At 43.8% G+C, this 23163-nt stretch overlaps 1 protein-coding gene across 1 annotated transcript in view; it reads left to right on the plus strand.

Annotated features, from left to right (window-relative positions):
• The window catches only part of abcc4 (ATP-binding cassette, sub-family C (CFTR/MRP), member 4), a 655673-nt gene that overhangs the window by 540865 nt on the left and 91645 nt on the right, over nucleotides 1–23163 (plus strand). The window contains exon 27 of the mRNA XM_038817953.1: nucleotides 19390–19479. Coding sequence (XP_038673881.1) covers nucleotides 19390–19479 — 90 coding nt within the window. The remainder of the gene's footprint in view (nucleotides 1–19389; nucleotides 19480–23163) is intronic.

Genomic DNA, 23163 nt, shown 5'->3' on the forward strand with positions numbered 1-23163 from the left:
AGTGTTTGTGTCGCAGCTGTCTATAATTAAATAATTATAGAAATGTACCATAGAGAATGAGGCAAATTAGCCCATCATGTCGCTGCTGGGTCTTTAAATGGACAGTCATCCTTAGTCTCACATACCAGATTTTTGCTTGTGCATGCTGGAAATTCCTCATTCTCAAGTACCTCTCCAAATCTCTTTTAAAACTACATATGAAATCTTCTTCTACGATCTTTCCAGATGGAGTTTCCTGATCCTGACAACAGAATGAAAAGATTTTCCCCTCAACAACACTCCAAATCTTTTTCCCAATGATTTTGAGTCTACGGCGTTTAGTTATTGACCCACTCACCAAAGGGCTCATTTTTCTCCATTGGCACTATGAAAACTTCTCATCATTTTGAAAATCCCCACTTGACCAACTCTTGCTTTCCCTGTTTCAAGGATATAATCCTCCCTTTTCCAATCTTTCTTCATAGATAAGTCCCTCATCATTGATAGCATCCTGATAAACCTACTCTGTGCCATTTATAGTGTAGTGTCTTGCGATATTAGCCCTTGCATCGTGCATCACTTCAGACTTTTGCCCATTTCAACCTCCAGTAATGAAGTGTAAATATCCTCATACGATCATTGTATCATAAAGTTGACTATGATGACAGAAAGGATAATAGGCAATCCAGAGTAAAAGTAATTAACTGGGAAGAGCCAATTTCAATGGGGCAAGAGCTGAGCCAGTTAGACTGGAATGAAAGATTATCAGGAAAAACTGTAGCTGAGCAATGGGCTACCTTCAAAACATAATGGGCCAGACGCAGTCAAGTTATTAATTTAAAATGAAAGGTAAGGCAAACAAATCCTGAGCTCCCCAGATGAAAAGGGAGATAGAAATTAAGATAAGGAAGAAAAATTGTGCTTGTATCAGGCGTCAGGTAGTAAACACAGGATCAGGTGGAATATAGAAGGTTCAGAGCAGAGGTGAAGAAGCACATTAGAGAAACAAAGAGGGATTATGAGAAAAGACTGGCAGCCAACATAAAGGGGGCTCAAACCCTTCTACTGGCGCATAAATAATAAAAGGGTGGTAAAAGTAACAGTAGGGCGATTAGGGACCAAAAAGGGAATTTACACATGGGGTCTAGGACATGGCTGAGATATTAACTGAATACTTTGCATCCATCTCTACCAAGGAGGTAGGTGCTAACCACTTCTCCAGCTTTCACCCGAAACACATTAAAGAAGCCATCCCCTATGGACAAGCCCTCCATATACACAGGATCTGCTCAGACGAGGATGAGTGTAACAGACACCTACAGATGCTGAAAGATGCCCTCGTACGAACAGGATATGGCGCTCGACTCATCAATCGACAGTTCCAACGCGCCACAGCAAAATACCGCACCGACCTCCTCAGAAGACAAACACGGGACACAACTGACAGAGTACGCTTCGTCATTCAGTACTTTGCTGGGGCGGAGAAACTACGACATCTTCTTCGCAGCCTTCAACACATCATCAAAGAAGATGAACATCTTGCCAAGGTCATCCCCACACCCCCACTACTTGCCTTCAAACATCCGCGCAACCTCAAACAAACCATTGTTTGCAGCAAATTACCTAGTCTTCAGAACAGCGACCACGACACCACACAACCCTGCCAGGGCAATCTCTGCAAGACATGCCAGATCATCGACATGGACACCACCATTACACGTGGAAACACCACCCACCAGGTACGCAGCACATACTCGTGCAACTCGACCAATGTAGTCTACCTCATACGCTGCAGGAAAGGATGTCCCGAAGCGTGGTACATTGGCGAGACCATGCAGACACTGGGACAACGAATGAACGGGCATCGTGCGACAATCACCAGGCAGGAATGTTCCCTTCCAGTCGGGGAACACTTCAGCAGTCAAGGGCATTCAGCCTCTGATCTCCGGGTAAGCGTTCTCCAAGGCGGCCTTCAGGACACGCGACATCGCAGGATTGCCGAGCAAAAACTTATAGCTAAGTTCCGCACGCATGAGTGCGGCCTCAACCGGGATCTTGGATTCATGCCGCATTACATTCACCCCCCACCATCTGCAAAATCCTACCAACTGTCCTGGCTTGAGACAATTCACACCTCTTTAACCTGCGATCACCCCTATCTCTGGATCTGTAATGATTTGATTACCCACAAATGCTCGCATTCCAAGCATTGTCTGGCATCTCTGACTTTGTCTATATAAATGTTTCTGGAACATACCTCTACATTCACCTGAGGAAGGAGCAGTGCTCTGAAAGCTCGTGTTTGAAACTAACCTGTTGGACTTTAATCTGGTGTTGTAAGAGTTCTTACTGTGCTCACCCCAGTCCAACGCCGGCATCTCCACATCGGTGTGAACCAGCGCATGGAGACAGACTAGGAAAATATGTCCCTGGAAGGATTCTAAGTTGATGAGGAGGAAATGTTGAATAGACCATTGATTCCTAAAGCAAATGTGCACCAGGACTATGTATCCAAGGATATTGAAGGAAGTGAGAATGGGAATTTCAGGGGCACTGGCCATAGTCTTCAGGCTTCTGTACACTCCGGGGAGATGTCAGAAGACTGGAGAATTGCAAATGTTACATATGCCCTTGTTCAAAAAAGCTTGCAATAAAAATCCCAGCAATTATAGACCAATCAGTTTAACATCAGTGGTTAGGAAGCTTTTAGAAACAATTATTCGGGATGAAATTAGTAGTCATGTGGAAAGATGTGAGTAATTAGGAATAGCCAGCATGGAGCAAATATGAAAGCAAACAGTCTGTAATCCTTCATTACAAAGGAATTCAAGAACAAGAGTAAAGAAACCTTACTTCAGTTATATAGATCTTTGTAAAAACACCTCCAGTACTGTGAACAGTTTTGGTCTCCTTCCCCAAGGAATGTTCCTGTGATAACAAGAGATTGTGTGCACTGCACCTTTATTCTCTAGAGTTTAGATGAATGAGAGGTGATCTCATTGAAACATGTAAAATTCTCCAGGGTCTTGACTGGGTAGGTTCTGGGAGGATGCTACCCCTGCTTGGGGAACCTAGAACTGGAAGTCAAAGTCCCAGAATAGGGGGTAGACCATGAAGGGAGAAATTTCTTCATTCAAAGGATTGAGTGTCTTTGGAATTTTCGAATCCAGAACTGTGGGTGCTAATTTGGTGAATTAATTTATAAAAAGTTAGTCAAATAACAGCATCTTGAATTCACAAAGCACACTTAGTGTAGTACACAAGGGGGAGTTTAGTCCATGAGGTGGATTGAAGGAGCATCGTAGAGGAATGAAGAAAGGTAGTGAAGTTTAGGTAAATAGTCTTTGAGTTTCGGGTCTGAGCTACTGAATACCGAAAGAACAGAAATTGTGAAAGCACAAGTGGGCAAAATTAGAGATCTGCTGAGATCTCGAAGGGTTGCAGGACTAGAGAAATTTACAGCCCAGGAAACTCCTGTGTTTGAGCTCTGCACTCTGCTCAGACTGAGCAGCATTTGGCTTCATATTCCTGGACTGGTGGTAACGTGTGGGGTAGGAATTCAGCCAAAGTTCCAGTTTCATATAGTTATTCTGTGTGTCCAGCTGGGAGATATAACTGTGCGGTGTTCAGGAGGTAAACTATGTTGCACAGATATTATAAAAATGAATGTTCAATTTGCTTTGACGAGGGAGGACCTAGTTTTCACTGCATTATGGTAGTCGGCAGATTTTTAAAAAAGTTTTGCTAAAATCATAAATTGAGACATGAGCCGTGTTTTAATTCAGGATACATTTCTAATGTTGAAAGAAATGTGTGAAACAAAACATTTTATATTCTATATTTTCAGACTCAAAGTGAGAGAGTACATTACCCCCCCCCCCCCCCCCCCCCCCCCCATATGATGCAGGAATGTTACTACAGACACCAGTGTTTAAACCTAATGTGGTGTTCCTTTTGTTTCTGCATTTTCTCTGTGCTTCAGTTGTGTACAATGGTGCTACTCACTGGAGTCCATGACCTTTTGGATTGAAAGAGGATTTTACATAGACTTAAGTTCTTTCCATTGTCCGAGTACAATGTCTTCCTCTCCCAACAGCTGCTGGTGAACAGTTGATTTAAGGATTTTGGTCTTAGAAAGCAATTTGAAGCGATTTCCGCATTTTGCAAATGTGATCCCATTTTTTAAAAATGCTGCTTTCAGGGATTAGTGCAGGAAACTCCACTGGATGAACTAAGACACCATACCTTTCTATAATCACTACTTAGACAGGAATCATTTTTTTGTGCTCGATATAGTTGCATTGTCTGCCCCATGTCTGAATGCTCTGTTATCTAAAGTTACTTTTAATTTCAATGTTATGAGGATTATGAACAAGTTCATTTTGGCTGTTCAGGTTTCCTTGTGTCAGGGGTTGACAGGTAAGGTTTCCCTTGGATATAAAAGAAGACTTATGTTCAGTGAATGCTTCAGATAAGTTTAGTTTCACTTTTCCCCTTTGTACCTTTGCCTCCCTGGAATTTGTTAACTGCGCACTTAATAGATCTCTTATGCATGTCCTGTCAAGAAATTGAGTTGTTACCTGGAAATTGCTATTAATGTTAAAATTTAATTTTGTGCATGTAAGATAATATAGGCATGTATTAACTGACTTAAAGATTCATCACATTTAATTGGAAAGAAGGACATACCACTATAATATGATCCTCTCGAGAGTGGCAAGAACTTGCTTGAGACCATGTCTAAATCTTGGAAATAGATTGTTTCTGTGCTAATAGAGGCCAAGTACAGTCTTATCAGTGGCATGCTGCAAATGCAACTATTGTGTTGGCTGACCTCCGTTTAGGTAATCATTAATTATTTAAAGATCTGATTGGTTGATCTTTGCTTAACTAAATATTTCAGGGGTAAACAAGCACAGAATGAGATGGGTGTGCCAGTTTGGCCAGATTGTAGTTTGATTGTAGTTCCCAGAAACTCGAGAATGAATTCAGGTCTATTCAATTATCAAACCTCAAGACTGTTGAGCTTTGATACTGCAATAGGCCTACATTAATTCTTGTGTTGTAAAGCACAAACTATTTTATCAAAAGTATAAAGTGAAGTATTTCTGTTCTAAATAAACTAAGTTGGGTGAAAAAGAACTTTCCTTATTTTCTGTTTTTCAAAGGGTGTGACATATTGTGCTGGAGAAGTATTCTATTAGATGGCAAAATATCTAAAATTATTTGTTAATTTGTATGCAAAAGTTTTTTTGTGGTTTGATAAGTATCTATATTCTGTATCCTTTTTTTATAAATTTAGTGTACCCAATTATTTTTTTTCAATAAGGGGGCAATTTAGTTTGGCCAACCCACCTACCCTGCTCACCTTTTTGGGTTGTGGGAGTGAGACCCCCATAGACACTGGGAGATGTGCAAACTCCACACGAACAGTAACCCGGGGCTGAGATCGAACCCAGATCTTCGACAAAGTGAGGCAGCAGTGCTAACCACTGCATCACCGTGCTGCCCTATATATGTTCTGTATCTGATGGCTACTTTTTTTTTTAAGCTGATACCCATTTCCACTAACCATGCTTGTACTTGGATAGATAACAGCATATACATATTAGATACCGCTTAATAGATAAAAGCCGATCTCCGTCCTCCGAATGGTTGACCTTGTTCAAATCATCTTTGAGACTTTTTTCCCATTCTTTCAAAATAAGGAATTTCATTTTTGCACATCACATTTCTAGTGTTTGATAATCTTTTCTCTGACCATCGTTGTACCACTAGAACCGGTTTAGGCTTAGTTAATTTATCAAAATTATTCATGATTTAGAACATCTCTATTGAATCTCCTCTTGACATTCTCTGCTCTAAAGAGAATAACTCCAGCTTCCCCATTCTCTTCACAAACTGAGATCCCTTCTCCTTCATACCATTCTAGTAAATCTCCTGTGCATCTTCAATTAATACATCCTTTCTAAAATGTGGTTCCCAAGAATTGTGTACAGTACTCCGTAATTTCTAAATGTTTAACATAAATATTCATAACTTGAGTATTACTGGAAAAAAGCATGTCGAAGCTTTTTGTCTTGAACTCATCAGGGGAAAGCAACAATTTATACTGTGTAGAAGAAAGTGCTGATTAGTTGTTAAGTAGATTCCGATTGGTAGAGGCATTGCCATGCACAAGGTGACTGACAGTTAACTGCTAAGCATGAAACCAATTGGTGCAGTTCTGGGAAGATCGTCATGCTGAGGATCAAGAGCAAGTGAGACCCAAGGAATGGGTTGGCATCCAGTGCTGGTTGCTCTTGAGGATACTGCCACTCAGTGACAATGGGGCAAGAAAAGATACAGTAACAAAAGATGTGCCCAGAGCATGTGCACTTTTAACTGAAAGCAAAATAAGACTTGGAACAAATGGGTGGGACGCTAGCACTGTGGTTAGCAGAGTTGCTTCACAGCATCAGGGTCCCAGGTTCGATTCCCTCTTGGGTCACTGTCTGTGTGGAATCTGCACGTTCTCCCCTTGTGTGCGAGGGTTTCCTCCGGGTGCTCCGGTTTCCTCCCACAAGTCCCGAAAGACGTGCTTGTTAGGTGAATTGGACATTCTGAATTCTCCCTCGGTATACCCGAACAGGTGCCAAAGTGTAGCGACTAGGAGATTTTCACAGTAACTTCGTTGCCGTGGTAATGTAAGCCTACTTCTGACAAAAATAAAGATTATTATTATTATCAAGGGCGAATAATCCCAGTTTATTCAATCTTTCCTCATAGCTATACCTTCCTTACCAGGCAACACCCTGATAAACCTTTTCTGTACTCCAAAACCTCCACAACTTTCTGGTAGTGTGGTGACCAGAATTGGACACAGTGTTCCAAATGTGGCCTAACCAATGTTCTACGTAACTAATATAATTTGCTCTTTACCACCATTTCCACCTGCGCTGCCACGTTTAAGGATCTATGGACCTGCACGCCCAGATCTCTGTATGTATCTATGCTCCTGATGATTCCGTCTACCAAATTGGTAGATCCAATTCAGGTGGGAGCTATAAAATAAATGGCAGAACCATCGAGAGAGATTGAATAAACTGGGATTGTTCTCCCCCGAAGGACAGAGGCTGAGGGGTGACCTAATAGAAGTTTATAAAATTGAGAGGTATAGATAGGGTGAACAGATGGAGGCTTTTTCCCAGGGCGGAAATGACAATTACAAGTGGCCACATGTTCAAGGTGAGGGGGGATAGATTCAGTAGAGATATGCGGGAGAGATTTTTCACACACAGGGTTGTGGTGGCCTGGAATATACTGCCAAGTGAGGTGGTTGAGGTAGATACATTAGCGATCTTTAAGACTTATCTGGATAAACGCATGAACACACGGGGTACAGAAGCATACAGGCAGTTTGTCTAGGTAGGATACGTGATCGACGCAGGCTTGGCAGGCCGGAGGGCCTGTTCCTGTGCTGTACTGTTTTGTTCTTTGATTCTGGCTGCATATCTTGAAGAAGCTGTTTCAACTGCTTTGTTTCAGTTTCCCCCGGTCCTCAGACAAGTCTGTACTGCTTTAAATATTATTAATCTTTTTTAACTAATCTACCGTGAGTGAAAACTGCCTTACTTTGTGTTAGCCAGATCAGAAGTCAACTCAAAAATGCTTTCTCAAAATGTCTGAAAGCCTTGGCAATAACATCACCTCCCCATGCTGAAAACAAATTAATTCCCCAGATGAAAACACAACACCCCAAGGACTCCCCCATAGGTCAATTTCATTTCAGTCTCCTAAAAGTTTTCTGGTCTTTCAAAACAAGATTCTTGTGAAAACGGACCACGGCAGTCAAATACACTCTAACCTAGGCATTTAACCCTTAGATTGCCAAATGTTTATCATCCAATATATCTAAAATCATGCATTCATCACAGTACTCCATCCACCAATTTTATTCCCACTTAACTTATGGATTTCTTTGCAGGCTCCTTAAGTGCTCTTCACATCTTCCCTTCAACTTGATTTCAGTTGTAAATAGTTGAGGTCCCAGCACTGATCATATGGCACTCCATTTGTCACATCCTGTCAACTCAGAAACGACTCGTTTATGCCTACACTCTGCTTCCTATTAGCTAAACAATACTCTCTCAATGTAATAATGTTGCCCCCTATACCATGAGCTCTTATTTTGTATTGTAATCTCAGATGTGACTTGTTAAATTCCTTCTGGAGATCTAACTACAATTGGTCCAACAGTTTTGCTTCATCTACGTTGCTTGTTACTTCTCATAGTGCTCCAACAAATTAGTCAAGCATGACTTCCCTTTCAGAATACCATATTAACTCTGCCTGATTGTTTTGAGATTTTCAAAGTGTTTTGCTGTAACCTCCTTAATAATAGATTCCAGCACTTTCCCTGTGACAAACGTTTAGCTAACTGTTCTGTAGTTTCCTGCTTTCTACCTGGCTCCTTTCTTGATTAGAGGAGTTCCATCTCCAGTCCATTATCCAATCTTTCCCGAATCAAGGGAGTTTTGGAAAATTAAAACCATGCACTATCTAAGCAGCCACTTAGAATCATAGAATTCCAACATTGAGAAGGAGGTTATTTGACCCATCGTATCTGCACCTACCTTCCAAAAGAGCACTCTACCTAGGCCCACTCCCCCACCCTATACTCGCGCATTGATCATGGCCATTCTACCTAACCTGCACATCTTTGGACTATGGGAGGAAACCAGAGCATCTGGAGGAAACCCACGCAAACACAGGGGGAGCGTGCAAACTCCACACGTAATCACCCATGGCTGCAATCAAACCCGGGACCCTGGAGCTGTGAGGCAGCAGCTCTCATTACTGTGCCACCATGCTGCCATAAAGCATTCAGTAATATTTCTAACCGGTTTTGAACCAGGGACCTTTCACTTTATGAAATGAATGTGATGTTGACTACATTACAGAAACACTCCTTTTAAGGCTGAAGTTTATCAGGACCTGGGGCTTTGTCAGTTTTTAGTTCTAATGATTTTCTTACTACCTTTTCCCTGCTGATTGTAATTGTTTTAAGTTTCTTCCTACCCTTCACTACCTGATTCGCGATTGTTTCTGGGATGTTATTTATATCCTCGACAGTGAAGATAGATGCAAATACTCTGTTCAACTCATCTGCCAATTCCTTATTTTCATTATTAATTCCCCACTCTCGCTCCCCAGAGGGCCAACATTGACTTTAATTACTCCTTTCCTTTTTAAATACCTGTAAAAATTCTGACCTTATATTTCTAACTGGCATTCACTCGTACTCTAATTTCTCCCTCCTTATTAATCTTTTAGTCATTCTTTGCTTTTTATCATATTCTGTGTAATCTTCTAACCTGCCATTTATCGTTGCGGTATTATAAACTTTTTGTTTCAACGGTGTGTCCTTTCCTGGGAGGCTTTCTTTCTCACTGGAATGCATTTTTTCTGAGTGTTCTGAAATATTTCCTTAAACGTCTTTGAGGTTCTGTTCTTCAACTTCATCCCTAGCTTCTTGAACCCTGACTGCAGGGCGTCAACCCATTTCCTCCCGATAGCATTGATTCCCTCATTGTTAGTTTCTTCTGACTGTTCCCTTTTCCTATTCCTCCTCACCCCATAAAATGATCAGCACCCTCTCAATGATGTTGTTTACCCTGGCACCAGGGAGACATTATGTGGTTGCAAAAACATGCCTGTCAAATCCCCGACAATTACTGCATTTCCACATTTTGCTGTAAGTCCCCCCCCCCCTCCCCAACTTGCTGTCATTTGTCCCACAGTGCACTGGATCTGCTCGAGACGGCATCAACCTCACCACATTGCAATACACTACTGAAAATCGAGGGTTGGGTGTTCCATGTTTTAGGTGCATTGCCTGACCCTTCCAGCCCTCTTGTGTGGCCACCCATTTCCTCGCTGCCTGAGCTCTCTGTAGCTCCTGTATTATGAACTGCAGGAAATTCTCTGCCTCCCATGCTTCAGAAACCTTGAGCTGGAGTTTGGGGGTGGGTGGCAACGGTAGCACAGCAGTTAGCACTATTGCTTCACAGTGCCAGGGTCACAGGTTCGATCCTGGCTTGAGTCACTGTCTGTGTAGAATCTGCACGTTCTCCCTGTGTCTGCGTGGATTTCCACCGGGCGCTCCGGTTTCCTCCCACAAGTCCCAAAAGACGTGCTGTTAGGTCATTTGAACACTCAGTGAACCCGAACAGGTGCCTGAATGTGGCAATTAGGGGCTTTTGAAATGAAATGAAATGAAAATCGCTTATTTTCACAAGTAGGTTTCAAATGAAGTTACTGTGAAAAGCCCCTAGTTGCCACATTCCGGCGCCTTTTTGGGGAGGCTGGAACAGGAATTGAACCGTGCTGCTGGCCTGCCTTGGTCTGCTTTAAAAGCCAGCTCTTAAGCCCTATGCTAAACCAGCCCCTTCACAGTAACTTAATTGCAGTGTTAATGTAAGCCTACTTGTGACAATAAAGATTATTATTATTATTTTATTTTATTCAATTCACACCTCTAATGCATGTATTTAGTACATTTAAATTTTATTCCTTTGGTCAAATTAGTTATTGAAACTTTTTTATATTTACTTAATTTTTGTTGTTTAAAGTACTTATCGTGAGGGAAGGCGTAGCGGTATTGTCACTGGATTAGTAATCCAGAAGCGCAGAGTACTTTATGGGGACCCAGGTTTAAAGCCCACAACAGCAGTTGGTGAAATTTGAATTCAATAAAAATCTGGAATTACAAGTCTAATGATGATCATGAAACCACTGTTGATTGTTGTAAAAACCCATCTGATTCACTAATATCCTTTAAGGAAGGAAATCTGCCATTCTTACTTAGTCTGGCCTACATGTGACTCATAATTGCCATTTAATTCAAGGACAATTGGGGGGGGGGGGGCAATAACTGCTGATCTTTCCAGAGACGCCCATATTCCATGAATTAGGGCAGCACAGTAGCAATGTGGTTAGCACAATTGCTTCACAGCTCCAGGGTTCCAGGTTCGATTCCCCACTTGGGTCACTGTCTGTGCAGAGTCTGCACGTTCTCCCCGTGTGTGCGTGGGTTTCCTCCGGGTGCTCCGGTTTCCTACCACAGTCCAAAGATGTACAGGTCAGGAGGATTGGCCATGCTAAAATTGCCCTTAGTGTCCAAAATTGCCCTTAGTGTTGGGTGGGGTTACTGGGTTCTAGGGATAGGGTGGGGGTTTGGGTAGGGTGCTCTTTCCAAGAGCCGGTGCAGACTTGATGGGCCGAATGGCCTCCTTCTGCACTGTAAATTCTATGAATGAACCTTTTACCACACTCACCAAGTTCTTATTATCACCTTGTTTAGCAAACCACTGTCTGGCCCTTGGAATGAACACCCGATTTAAGCCCACCGCTTCACCCTATCCCCGTAACCCAGTAACCCCACCTAATCTTTTGGACACTGAGGAGCGACTTCAGCATGACCAATCCACCTAACCTGCACATCCTTGGACTGTGGGAGGAAACTGGAGCATCTGGAGGAAACCCACGCAGACACTGAGAGAAAGTGCAAACTCCACACAGTCACCTGAGTCCGGAATTGAGCCCGGGTCCCTGGAGCTGTGAGGCAGCAGTGCTAACCACTGCCACCGTGCCACCCCAAACATGTGGGAGAAATTTGTGTGATTGAAGCCTGAATGACTTTGATGAGCCCAATCGGGGCAACACGGTAGCATGGTGGTTAGCATAAATGCTTCACAGCTCCAGGGTCCCAGGTTCGATTCCCGGCTGGGTCACTGCCTGTGCGGAGTCTGCACGTCCTCCCCGTGTGTGCGTGGGTTTCCTCCGGGTGCTCCGGTTTCCTCCCACAGTCCAAAGATGTGCGGGTTAGGTGGATTGGCCATGCTAAATTGCCCGTAGTGTCCTAAAAAGTAAGGTTGGGGGGGGGGGGGGGGGTTGTTGGGTTACGGGTATAGGGTGGATACGTGGGTTTGAGTAGGGTGATCATGGCTCGGCACAACATCGAGGGCCGAAGGGCCTGTTCTGTGCTGTACTGTTCTATGTTCTATGTTTAACACGAATAAGGGGAGACATATCTTTCCGTTAACTGTGAAATGGCAGGCAGCATGGTGGCACAGTGGTTAGCATTGCTGCCTACAGCGCTGAGGACCCGGGTTCGAATCCCGGCCCTGGGTCACTGTCGGTATGGAGTTTGCACATTCGCCCCGTGTCTGCGTGGGTTTCACCCCCACAACCCAAAGATGTGCAGGTTAGGTGGATTGGCCACGCTAAAATTGCCCCTTAATTGGAAAAAATGATTGGGTACGCTAAATTTATTTTTTTTTAACTGTGAAATGGCTGTAATAATATAAAAGTTTATAATCTATATTTGACTGTGATTGTGCAGAATGCATAAAGATCCTTTGGATTTAAATTGGATTTATTTACTGAATCTCTTATCACTTTTTTAAATTTAGTGTTCCCAATTATTTTTTTCCAATTAAGGAGCAATTTAGGATGGCCAATCCATCTGCCGTGCACATCTTTGGGTTGTGGGGGTGAGACCCATGCAGCCACGGGGAGAAGGTGCAAACTCCACATGGACAGTGACCCAGGGCAGAGATCAATCCTGGGTCGTCAGTGCCATGAGGCAGCAGTGCTAACCATTGCGCCAATGTGCCACCCGAGTCTCTTGTCATAAGGCAATAGCAGGGAGCAATTGGAATCTGTATCACCTTTCAATTATAGAAAGTTGATTCAAAAGTAAGTAAACAGTGAACTCGGTAGTAAAGCTCGGAGGCGAAATTCGCCCCTACCCGGCAGGGCCTGGGGTCTCGGCGTAACGGAGTGACGCCAACCACTCCGGCGTCGGGCCTCCCCAAAAGTGTGGAATTCTCCGCACCTTTAGGGACTAGGCCCACGCCGGAGTGGCTCCCGCTCCGCCGACTGGCGCGAATGGCCTTTGGCGCCATGCCGATTGGCGTCGGGGCTGGCAGAAAGGCCTTCGCCGGTCGGTGTGAGTCCGCTCTTGCGCCGGAGCGTCAGCGGTCGCTGACGTCACCACCAGCGCATGCGTGGTGGAGGGGTCTCATCCGCCTCCGCCATGGTGGAGGCCGTGGCGGCGGCGGAAGAAAAAGAGTGCCCTCACGGCACAGGCCCGCCCGCCAATCGGTGGGCCCCAATCGTGGGCCAGGCCACTGTGGGGGCACCCCCGGGGTCCGATCGCCCCGCGCGCCCCCCAGGACCCCGGGGCCCGTTCGTGCCGCCTGCTCCCGCCAGCACAGAGGTGGTTTAAATCACGTCGGCGGGAGAGGACTATCAGCGGCGGGACTTCGGCCCATCGCGGGCCGGAGAGTCGCTGTGGGGGGCCCGCCAACGGCGGGGCGCAATTCCCGCACCCGCTGATTCCCGGGTGGCAGAGAATTCCGTCCACGGCTGGGGCGGGATTTACGCCGGCCCCAGGCGATTCCCCGACCCTGCGGGGGGTCGGAGAATCTCGCCCCAGATTCTACCTAACTGTGTTCACTTCTATGCTCTGCACCTTAGGATTTATACCTTCACCTTGGAGGGGGTACAATGCAGATTCATCATAAATATACCTGAACTAGTATGGTTAAAAATGATGAGGGCGGAGTTTCATTGACTAAGCTTGTATTGCTGAATGTGGAAAATGAAGGGATGACTTAATTGAGGCGTTTAGGATGATGAAAGGAATAGGTAGAGTAGAGAGGCACTTTTTTTACTGGTGGAGAAGCCAGCTCAGCCGAGACCTTAAAATTAGAGCCAGGCCTTTTGTTTTTAATCTATTGTTTCACGGAAATCGTGTGTCACAAGCAAGGCCATTATTTGCTAGCCATCCTTAATTGTCCTTGAACATTTCTGAGGGAAGTTGAGAGTCAACCACATAGCTGTGTGTCTGGAGTGACATGTAGACCAGACCAGGTAAGGAAGGCAGATTTCCATCCTTGAAGTATAATGACAATCAATTTTAGTTTCATGGTCACCATTATTAAGACTAGCTTTCAATTACAGATTAATAAAATTAATTTAAATTCCACCAACTGCCGTGGTGGGATTCAAACTGGGTAACTAGTCCAGTGACATTACCAATTCACTGGGTGTGATGTCCTTACACAAAGGGGAACACTAACCTTCTAAGGCTGTTGGAGCTAAGTCAGTTGAAGGTTTCACTACTTAGATTGACAGATTTTTGTTAGGAATGTGTTCGAACCAAGGCAGGGAGAGGTGGGAGTTAAGATATGAATCAGCTTTGATCTAATTGAATGAGGGAACAGGTTTGAGGGCATGAATGGCCTGTTCCTTTTGTTGTGTAAACTTTATGCAACTTTTATATGCCAAGGTAGTGTCACCCTGTGCATTGACCTAAAACAGCAAAACATGCAAATGTGCACCTATCTTCTAGTGAATTATTGGAAGTGCAAAAGCCTACTACTAAAAATAAATTAGAAACCGCCCTGCTTGTGTGAATGGTACTGAGCTACATAGAACCCAGAAAAAAACACAGTTGAAAGGAACTTTGGCAATCTGTTTTACAGTCACTTCCAGAATGACTCTTTTAAAGATATTTTTAGTTGTTAATGATTATACCAGCATGAACTGAGCTTGGTTTTCTAAACTACTTGGCGAAGCAAGTATGAAGTATAAATTTAAATTATGCAACTCCTATTTAAGATACAAAAGTGGAATTTTCTGTGTAATATTAAAATGCTATCAGAAACATTTGCTGAGTGAGAAAAACAAAGGCAGTAAATACTTTATACATTATAGATCTGTTGTCTTGCAAACTTTCTTGAAAAATAGCAGCCCATTTCTGAGCAGTTTTTGCCCTTCAGTGAAATTACTAATCACTGGTCTGTCATATATTTGTTAACCTACAATATGCAAACCTGTATTTGTACCGCTTCTGACATTCGCAAAGTGGTTATTACCCTTAAAACGTTCCATGGGCAGGAAGCACAGTGGAGCAACGGTTAGCACGGCTGCCTCATGGCGCAGAGGTCCCGGGGTCGATCCCAGCCCCGGGTCACAGTCCGTGTGGAGTTTGCACATTCTCCCCATGTCTGTGTGGGTCTCACCCTCACAGACCAAAGATGTGCCGGGTAGGTGAGCTGGCGACGCTAAATCGTTCCTTAATTGGGGAAAAAATGAATTGGATGCATTAAATTTATTTTTTAAATTTCCATGGGAACTGAGGGGCGATGGTGGGGAACTGTTTTAAAAATGAAGATTTTCACCAATATTTCTGTGAAAGTATAAATAAACTTGACAAGTAATAGATTAGTGAAACAACCCATAATAATTAATCATGTTTGGGTGGGAGAAACATGAAGGACTAGATCGCTACAGTAAGCTGACCTTACACCTCTGAGACCTGGATTCAAATTCAGCTTTCTGTCTCGGTAACAAATGTGAATAAACAAGTCTTGTCCCTATCTGATAGCAGTAAGGGTCATGTGTGAAATGGATTTGGGCACTACCCGGTATCAGCTCCAGAGACTAATAGCAGACTTCAGGAGGCCGCAGACAGACTGATGAAATGGGCAGATACAAGGCAGACGAAATTCAACACATCAAAGTGTGAAGTGATGGATTTTAAAAGGAAAGATTTTGATAAACTAAATGGTGCAATTGTAAATGAGATGCGGAGTGACCTGGTGGTGCATGTATAAAAATCTTTGAACGTGACTGGACAATTTATAAAGCATGTTAAGAAAGCAACCATGATCTTTGACTTTTTAAACAGAGTTATGGGGCTCGATTCAACCAAATGGGAACAAAGTCCCAGAGCAAGCGCATTTAGCCACGTGTTTCCTGGCACTCACAGTGTCAAGAAACACATGGCTATTCAACGCGACTCGCAATGTATAAGGGGCCTCAACAGGGAACGCTCGGCCGAGGCTGCACATAGCCCCGTTTTTAAACATTCGGGAGCTCTGCTCGCCGCTCCACTTCACTTCCCACCCATGCAGGGCACCCCAGGCCTGATCGCGCATGTGCAGAAAATGCTAGCTTGGCAAATCTACATATTATCATAGAACCATAGAATTTACAGTGCAGAAGGAGGCCATTCAGCCCATCTAGTCTGTACCGGCTCTTGGAAAGTGCACCTTACTTAAGCCCACACCTCCACCCTATCACCGAAACCCAACCTAACCTTTTGGACTCTAAGGGCAATTTAGCATGGCCAGTCCACCTAACCTACACATCTTTGGACTGTGGGAGGAAACCGGAGGATCCGGTGGAAACCCACGCAGACATGGGGAGAAAGTGCAAACTCCACGCAGTCACCCGAGGCGGAATTGAACCTGGGTCTCTGGAGCTGCGAGGCAGCAGTGCTAACCACTGTGTCACCGTGCCGGTGAGTAGCTAGTATCACTCTAATATGCAGCTCGACTGATCTGCCCGAGGCGTTGGGATCTAATGTCTTCGCCTCGGAGACCCTAGGTGAGCATTGTTCAGTACTGGTCCCCAAAAACGGGGCACTTGAGGGGTTCTTCCATGGGATCAGAGGCCCCCAGGTGGTTACACTCTGGGCAGGGTGGCACCTTGACATTGCTCATGTGAGGTGGGTGGACCCCCTTATAGGTGAGTAGAGGCTTTGAGGGAGTTTGGGCGATTGCGCTGGCAGGGGACGGGGACGGGTCAAGAGATTGATATGCCATTTAATAATAGCGTCCTGACCTGCACTGAAGAGTTCTGGTGAGTGGAGCTCCACAGTGCAGGAAATGGAGCTAAGTACATCCTCAGTAGGGCGTTCCCTGCTGAGGCTCTGGATTGCAACAGAGTCCTGTTCGATAGCAGGGTCTTTCTTGGCGCTGCGAGTGCCGAGAAACATCCGGCTAAACGCGTTCGACATGGGATTCTGTTGCAATTCTGTTAGATCATGCCCAACGTCTTTAGAAATCACCCCCTTTTGCCCCATCCGGAGTATTGTGCCCAATGCGGGAATTTAGGAAGAATGTCAAGGCCTTGGAGAAATTGCAGAGAAACTTCTCTAGAATGCTACCAGGAATGTGGTGAGACTAGAGAAGCTGGCCTTGATGATGTCAGAGCAGAGAGGAGATTGAATCGAGGTGTTCATAATCATACTGAGAAGTCTTACAACACCAGGTTAAAGTCCAGCAGGTTTGTTTCGAATCACTAGCTTTTAGGGCACAGCTCCTTCATTAGGTGAGTCAAAATCATGATTGAATAAAGACAGAGTAACTGTTTCCAGTGGTAGAAGGACATTGATCTACGGTTATTGATGAGAGAAGCCGAGGCCATATTCATTTCTACACCGTCGTGATTTGGGATGCATTTCACTTAAGGTGGTGAAAGCCAATTCCACAACAGTTTTAACAAGGGAATTAGAATTATAGAATCTCAACAGTGCAGAAGGAAGCCATTTGGCCCATCAAGTCTGCACTGACCCTAGGAAAGAGTACCCTACGTTTGCCCACGCCCGTCCGTATCCCAGTAACCCCACCAAATCATTTGGAAACTAAGGAGCAATTTAAGCATGGCCAATCCTCCTAACCTGCACATTTTTGGACTCTGGAGGAAACTGGAGCACCCGAAGGAAACCCACACAGACATGAGGAAAAGTGCAAATTCCATGCGCACAATCGCTCAAGGTCGAAATCGAACCCGGGTCCCTGGCACTGAGAGGCTGCAATGCTAATCACTGTGCCACCGTGCCACTGAAGTATGACTCCTATCCCCTATATCCTCGCTATAAAGGCAATAAATAATAACGGCAATAATCAGAGAATTTACAGTGCAGAAGAAGGCCATACAGCCCATCAAGTCTGTACTGCCCTTGGAAAGAGCACCCTACCTAAGCCCACACCTCCACCCAGTGACCCAAGCCGGGAATTGAACCTGGGACACTGGAGTTGTGACGCAGCTGCTAACTACTGTGCTGCTGTGCTGCTCTGTCTTTTTTAATTCTATTCTTTAGATAATATCTTAATGATATGGGCACTACAATATCTACTGTTTCCAGACTTTTACCATTTAGAAAGTACCCTGTTCTACGCTTTTTGGCCCGAACAGAAAGAGCTCACTTTTTCCCACGCTGAAATCTGTTTGCCACAGTTTTTCCCATTCTACTATCACTTGTAATTTGAGGTCTCCATCTAAACTGCTTACAATGCCACCTATCTTTGGATCATTTGCAAATTGGATAATCAACTTTATATCCCATCACCTCAGTCAAATGCAGTGAATAGTTGACGCCCGAACGTAGGTCATTGCGTGTCACCGCTAGTAATGAACCTGCTGACTATCCTAAACCTGTTCAGCATCTACTTGATGCAGTGCAGCAACTGGCCAAGCCTCTTTAGACGGCACCTTCCAAACTCACAACCTTTCCCAGCTAGAAGAACAAAGGCAGCAGACCAAATTGACGGAGGGCCCCGAGCCACAAACTGTCTTGACTTGAAACTGTATAGCTGTTCCTTCACTGTCAAGAGCCTAGAACCCCCTTCCTAACATGACCGGGATCTATCTACATCACACGGACTGTGGCGGTTCAAGAATGTAACTCGCCACTACCACTACCTTCACAAGGAAAGTTAAGGACGGGAGATGAATGCGAGCCTTGCCAGCGATGCTCCCATCCCATGAATGAATTAAACAAATCCCCACTGAGTTCCTAGCTTACCATTTAAGAAATGTTCTGATCTAACTTCTTTAGGTTCAAACCTTGCACTACCCGACATTGAATTCTACCTGCCACATTTTTGTCCACTCACTTAACATCAATTTATAATTCTTTGCTTCTCTCCACTCAACTGCCACCTAACTTGTCATCAACACAAAACTGCTCAGACTTGACACATATGCATAAAATCGTCAGTCTCTCTGGGATAACTAGAAAAACCAGGCGCAATAAATAGGAAAAATATGCACATCAGTATCGGAACAATTGTTTTTCTGTGAAAGGAGTTGAGACACCTAACCTAGATCAATTTATGATGCTTATCGTAATGTACTGAATCTAAACATGGGTGTTCTTAATGCTGACTTTGCTATCCACCCTCCAGGAATATAAAATTACAATTAACATGTTTAAAAATTAGCTTTTCCAATCATGTAGTCTTTTCAATTAGTAATATGTGGAAATTGAAATATTTGGAGAATAAATTGACAAAGATCTAGGCTAGGATTTTGCACCTGTGGCAAAAGAGGGGACACATGCCAAAAACGCAAATCTAGTCAGCGGGATCTCGCTGATGCTGACCCCTCCCCCCGCCATTCAGTCTTGTAAACTTTCATTTAGATTTAACACAGAGTCAGTATTTCTGTGCAGGAATTGAAAGTTTGAGATTCTAAATGACTTGAGAACTTTATAGAAACCAGGGAAAATACCCTTTGATTCCATTAATGGAAAATACAAAAATGTAAACTCTATTTTTTTGCATTTAGGACCCTGTTTTATTTACTGGTACCATGAAGAAGAACCTGGATCCCTTTGATGAACACACTGATGAAGCACTGTGGAATGCATTGGAAGAGGTAGGAACTGGATTGGAAAACCTTAATATACTTTACAGACTAGGGTTTTATAATTCCTTAGAAGTTATTTTAAAATGTACTTGTGACAAAGTTAATTGATGAGGGAAGGGCTGTAGATGTCATATACATGGACTTTAGTAAAGCGTTTGATAAGGTTTCCCATGGCAGATTGATGGAAAAAGTGAAGTTGTATGGGGTTCAGGGTGTACTACCTAGATGGATAAAGAACTGGCTGGGCAACAGGAGACAGAGAGTAGTGGTGGAAGGGAGTGTCTCAAAATGGAGAAGGGTGACTAGTGGTGTTCCACAGGGATCTGTGCTCGGACCACTGCTGTTTGTGATCTACATAAATGACCTGGAGGAAGGTATAGGTGGTCTGATTACCAAGTTTGCAGATGATACTAAGATTGGTGGAGTTGCAGATAGCGAGGAGGACTGTCAGAGAATACAACAAAATATAGATAGATTGGAGAGTTGGGCAGAGAAATGGCAGATGGAGTTCAATCCAGGCAAATGCGAGGTGATGCATTTTGGAAGATCAAATTCAAGAGCGGACCATATGGTCAATGGAAGGGTCTTGGGGAATATTGATGTACAGAGAGATCTGGGAGTTCAGGTCCATTGTACCCTGAAGGTGGCAACACAGGTTGATAGAGTGGTCAAGAAGGCATACAGCATGCTTGCCTTCATCGGAAGGGGTATTGAGTACAAGAGTTGGCATGTCATGTTACAGTTGTATAGGACTTTGGTTCGGCCACATTTGGAATACTGCATGCAGTTCTGGTCGCCACATTACCAGTAGGATGTGAATGCTTTGGAGAGGGTGCAGAGGAGGTTCACCAGGATGTTGCCTGGTATGGAGGGTGCTAGCTATGAAGAAAGGTTGAGTAGATTAGGATTGTTTTCATTGGAAAGACGGAGGTTGAGGGGGGACCTGATTGAGGTCTACAAAATTATGAGAGGAATGGACAGGGTGGATAGCAACAAGCTTTTCCCAAGAGTGGGGGTGTCAGTTACAAGGGGTCACGATTTCAAGGTGAGAGGGGGAAAGTTTAAGGGAGATGTGCGTGGAAAGTTTTTTACGCAGAGGGTGGTGGGTGCCTGGAACGATTTACCAGCGTAAGTGGTAGAGGCGGGCACGATAGCATCATCCAGATGCATCTGGACAGGTATATGAATGGGCGGGAACAGAGGGAAGTAGATCTTGGAAAATAGGAGACAGGTTTAGATAAAGGATCTGGATCAGCGCAGGCTGGGAGGGCTGAAGGGCCTGTTCCTGTGCTGTAATTTTCTTTGTTCCTACATTTTGAATTTCCCTTGAACTGAGTGGTTTGCTAGGGCCATTTCAGTGCGGGTCAGTTAAGAGTCAACCGCATTGCTGTGTGTGTCTGGAGTCACTGTAGACCAGACCAGGTAAGGATGGCAGATTTCTTCCCTGAAGGACATTAGTGAACCAGATGAGTTTTTACGACAATTGGCAATGGTTTCATGGTTACAATCAGGCTTTTTTAATTCCAGATTTTTGTTGAATTCAAATTTCACCTTCTGCCATGGTGGGATTCGAACCCGGGACCCCGATCATTACCTCTTTGGGTCTCTGGATGACATTTCCAGTGACAATACCACTATGCCACCGCCTCCGCATATTTGCAGTATGCAAGTTATTAAATATGCCACAAGTGCATTATGTAGAGAAATGTAGAAAGTTGCCTGTGCTAAACAGTCTCAACCCTCAATATGGCAGGTATGAAGCACACATTTGCTAAGTTCCAGGGTAATGCACCGACTGTATTCATGAAAACTAACAGTCCAAAGGTGCGCAGGTTAGGTGGATTGGACATGCTAAATTGCCCCTTAGTATCCAAACGGTTAGGTGGGGTTACTGAGTTGGATAGGGTGGAGCTATGGGCTTGGGTGTGGTGCTGTTTCCAAGGGCCAGTGCTGACTCGATGGGCACTGTTGGGATTCTATGATTCTAGGACACCAAGTGCCTCTTAAAGGGGCTACTGCAGGATGCCACTGCAATGTTTTTTAAAAACACATACTTCAATGTGGAGTCTGCAAGTGCAGCAATGCTCGTTCTTATGCTACGACTGCCCCTCTCTTCCAACTGGCTCTTCCACGCCATTACTGCACCTGTTTCTCTCTCCCTCTTTCTCCCTGCCTTTCTGACATTTACAAAGGCAGAGAATAATATGGCACACACACGTAGCTGGCTACACTTGCAAGCAATAATACACTGAAGTGGAAAGACTCAAGATATTATTAAATTGACCTCTTACAGATCTCTGTGAATAGCACATATCAGAATTTTAAAACCTTTTCAGTTCTTCCAATAGTTCATGAATATAAGTTTGTGAATATTACATGAGAGGTGATCCTCATGCATCCTTTTAGCTTCCTAACAAGTTAAACAGAATAAAACAGGAGACTTGACTCTCAAAGCAAGTCTGGGTTTTAAAAGTATATTTTTTAAATGAAAAAAACTGTCCTTTTAGTATAATATTGATGAACACACCTTCAGAACAAATCATTCTGAGTCTTCATTGTGGTGATTTGTCTGTGAATAGTATTGTACATAGTTAGCAATACGACCTCCAACCAGCTGGTGGTGTCAGACCTCGGTTACGTAACATGGGACGCTCGCCAGCTGGTCTTAGGATGTACAACAGGACTTTGAGTAGTTCCCGAAGAATTCAAATAATTTGGTCTGTACATACTTCTGTTCGTTATCCTTCCACTTGTTTGACAATAAATCATCATATCAGTGTTATGGACCATGGTTTAGAGAACCCCAAAGTGTATCATGGAGTTCACCTGACCCACAACTTTGAATGGATTGTGGTATGGGGAGCACACGGCTCACTCTACAGGTGTGGTACAGCAGAAATCGAAAAGTATTTTTAAAGCAAAACAATATTTATTCTTATGAACTCAAGTTATACTTTTTAAAACATGCAGTGAACATCTTAGCAACCATTAATTCAAATACAACCCCCAAAGACTACAACACTAACTAATCCTCAATATATTCCCACAACATCCAGAAGACAAAAGAAACGCCTTTTAACAGAAGCATATCAGGATTAAATTCACTACTGAGAACAGTTATAATTCTGAATTCACCAAATGATCAAGAGATAGTCTTTGCATGGCAGAGAGAACAACAGTACACCTGCTTTGTCTGGCTTAAGCTCCAACACTGAAATGAAACCAAAAAAACACAGGCACACCCAAGCTTTCCTCAAACTGAAACTAAAAAGCAGAGCCAGAGCTCAGCTCCACCCACACTCTGACATCACTGCAGTAACATGAGCAGCCAAACATTTCTTAAAGTAACATTCTCATGACACCTCCCCAATAAAAAAAAATAAACCATCAACTTCAAGATGGTTTCATTTTTCACCTTTTCACTATCCTTTAAGAAATGCACACAGTAAATGTACTTTTTCGTTTCAAAAAACAACACATGCAAACAACACATAATAATAATAGTCCATTTTTCTTCTTCCTCCAACTGGAATCCCTCTTGATTGACAGTCTCTTTGGACAAGAAGGTCTCTGCACGATCCATCCATTTCTCTATGCCTCGGCATGTCTCTTTAAAGTCAGATACTTGTAATTCTCCAACACAGGAGCATTGGTTATCACAACTTTCAGGCAGTCAAATGCCTGTTGAAATTC

The sequence above is a fragment of the Scyliorhinus canicula genome, chromosome 14, assembly GCF_902713615.1.
Source record: "Scyliorhinus canicula chromosome 14, sScyCan1.1, whole genome shotgun sequence".
Classification (NCBI taxonomy): domain Eukaryota; kingdom Metazoa; phylum Chordata; class Chondrichthyes; order Carcharhiniformes; family Scyliorhinidae; genus Scyliorhinus; species Scyliorhinus canicula.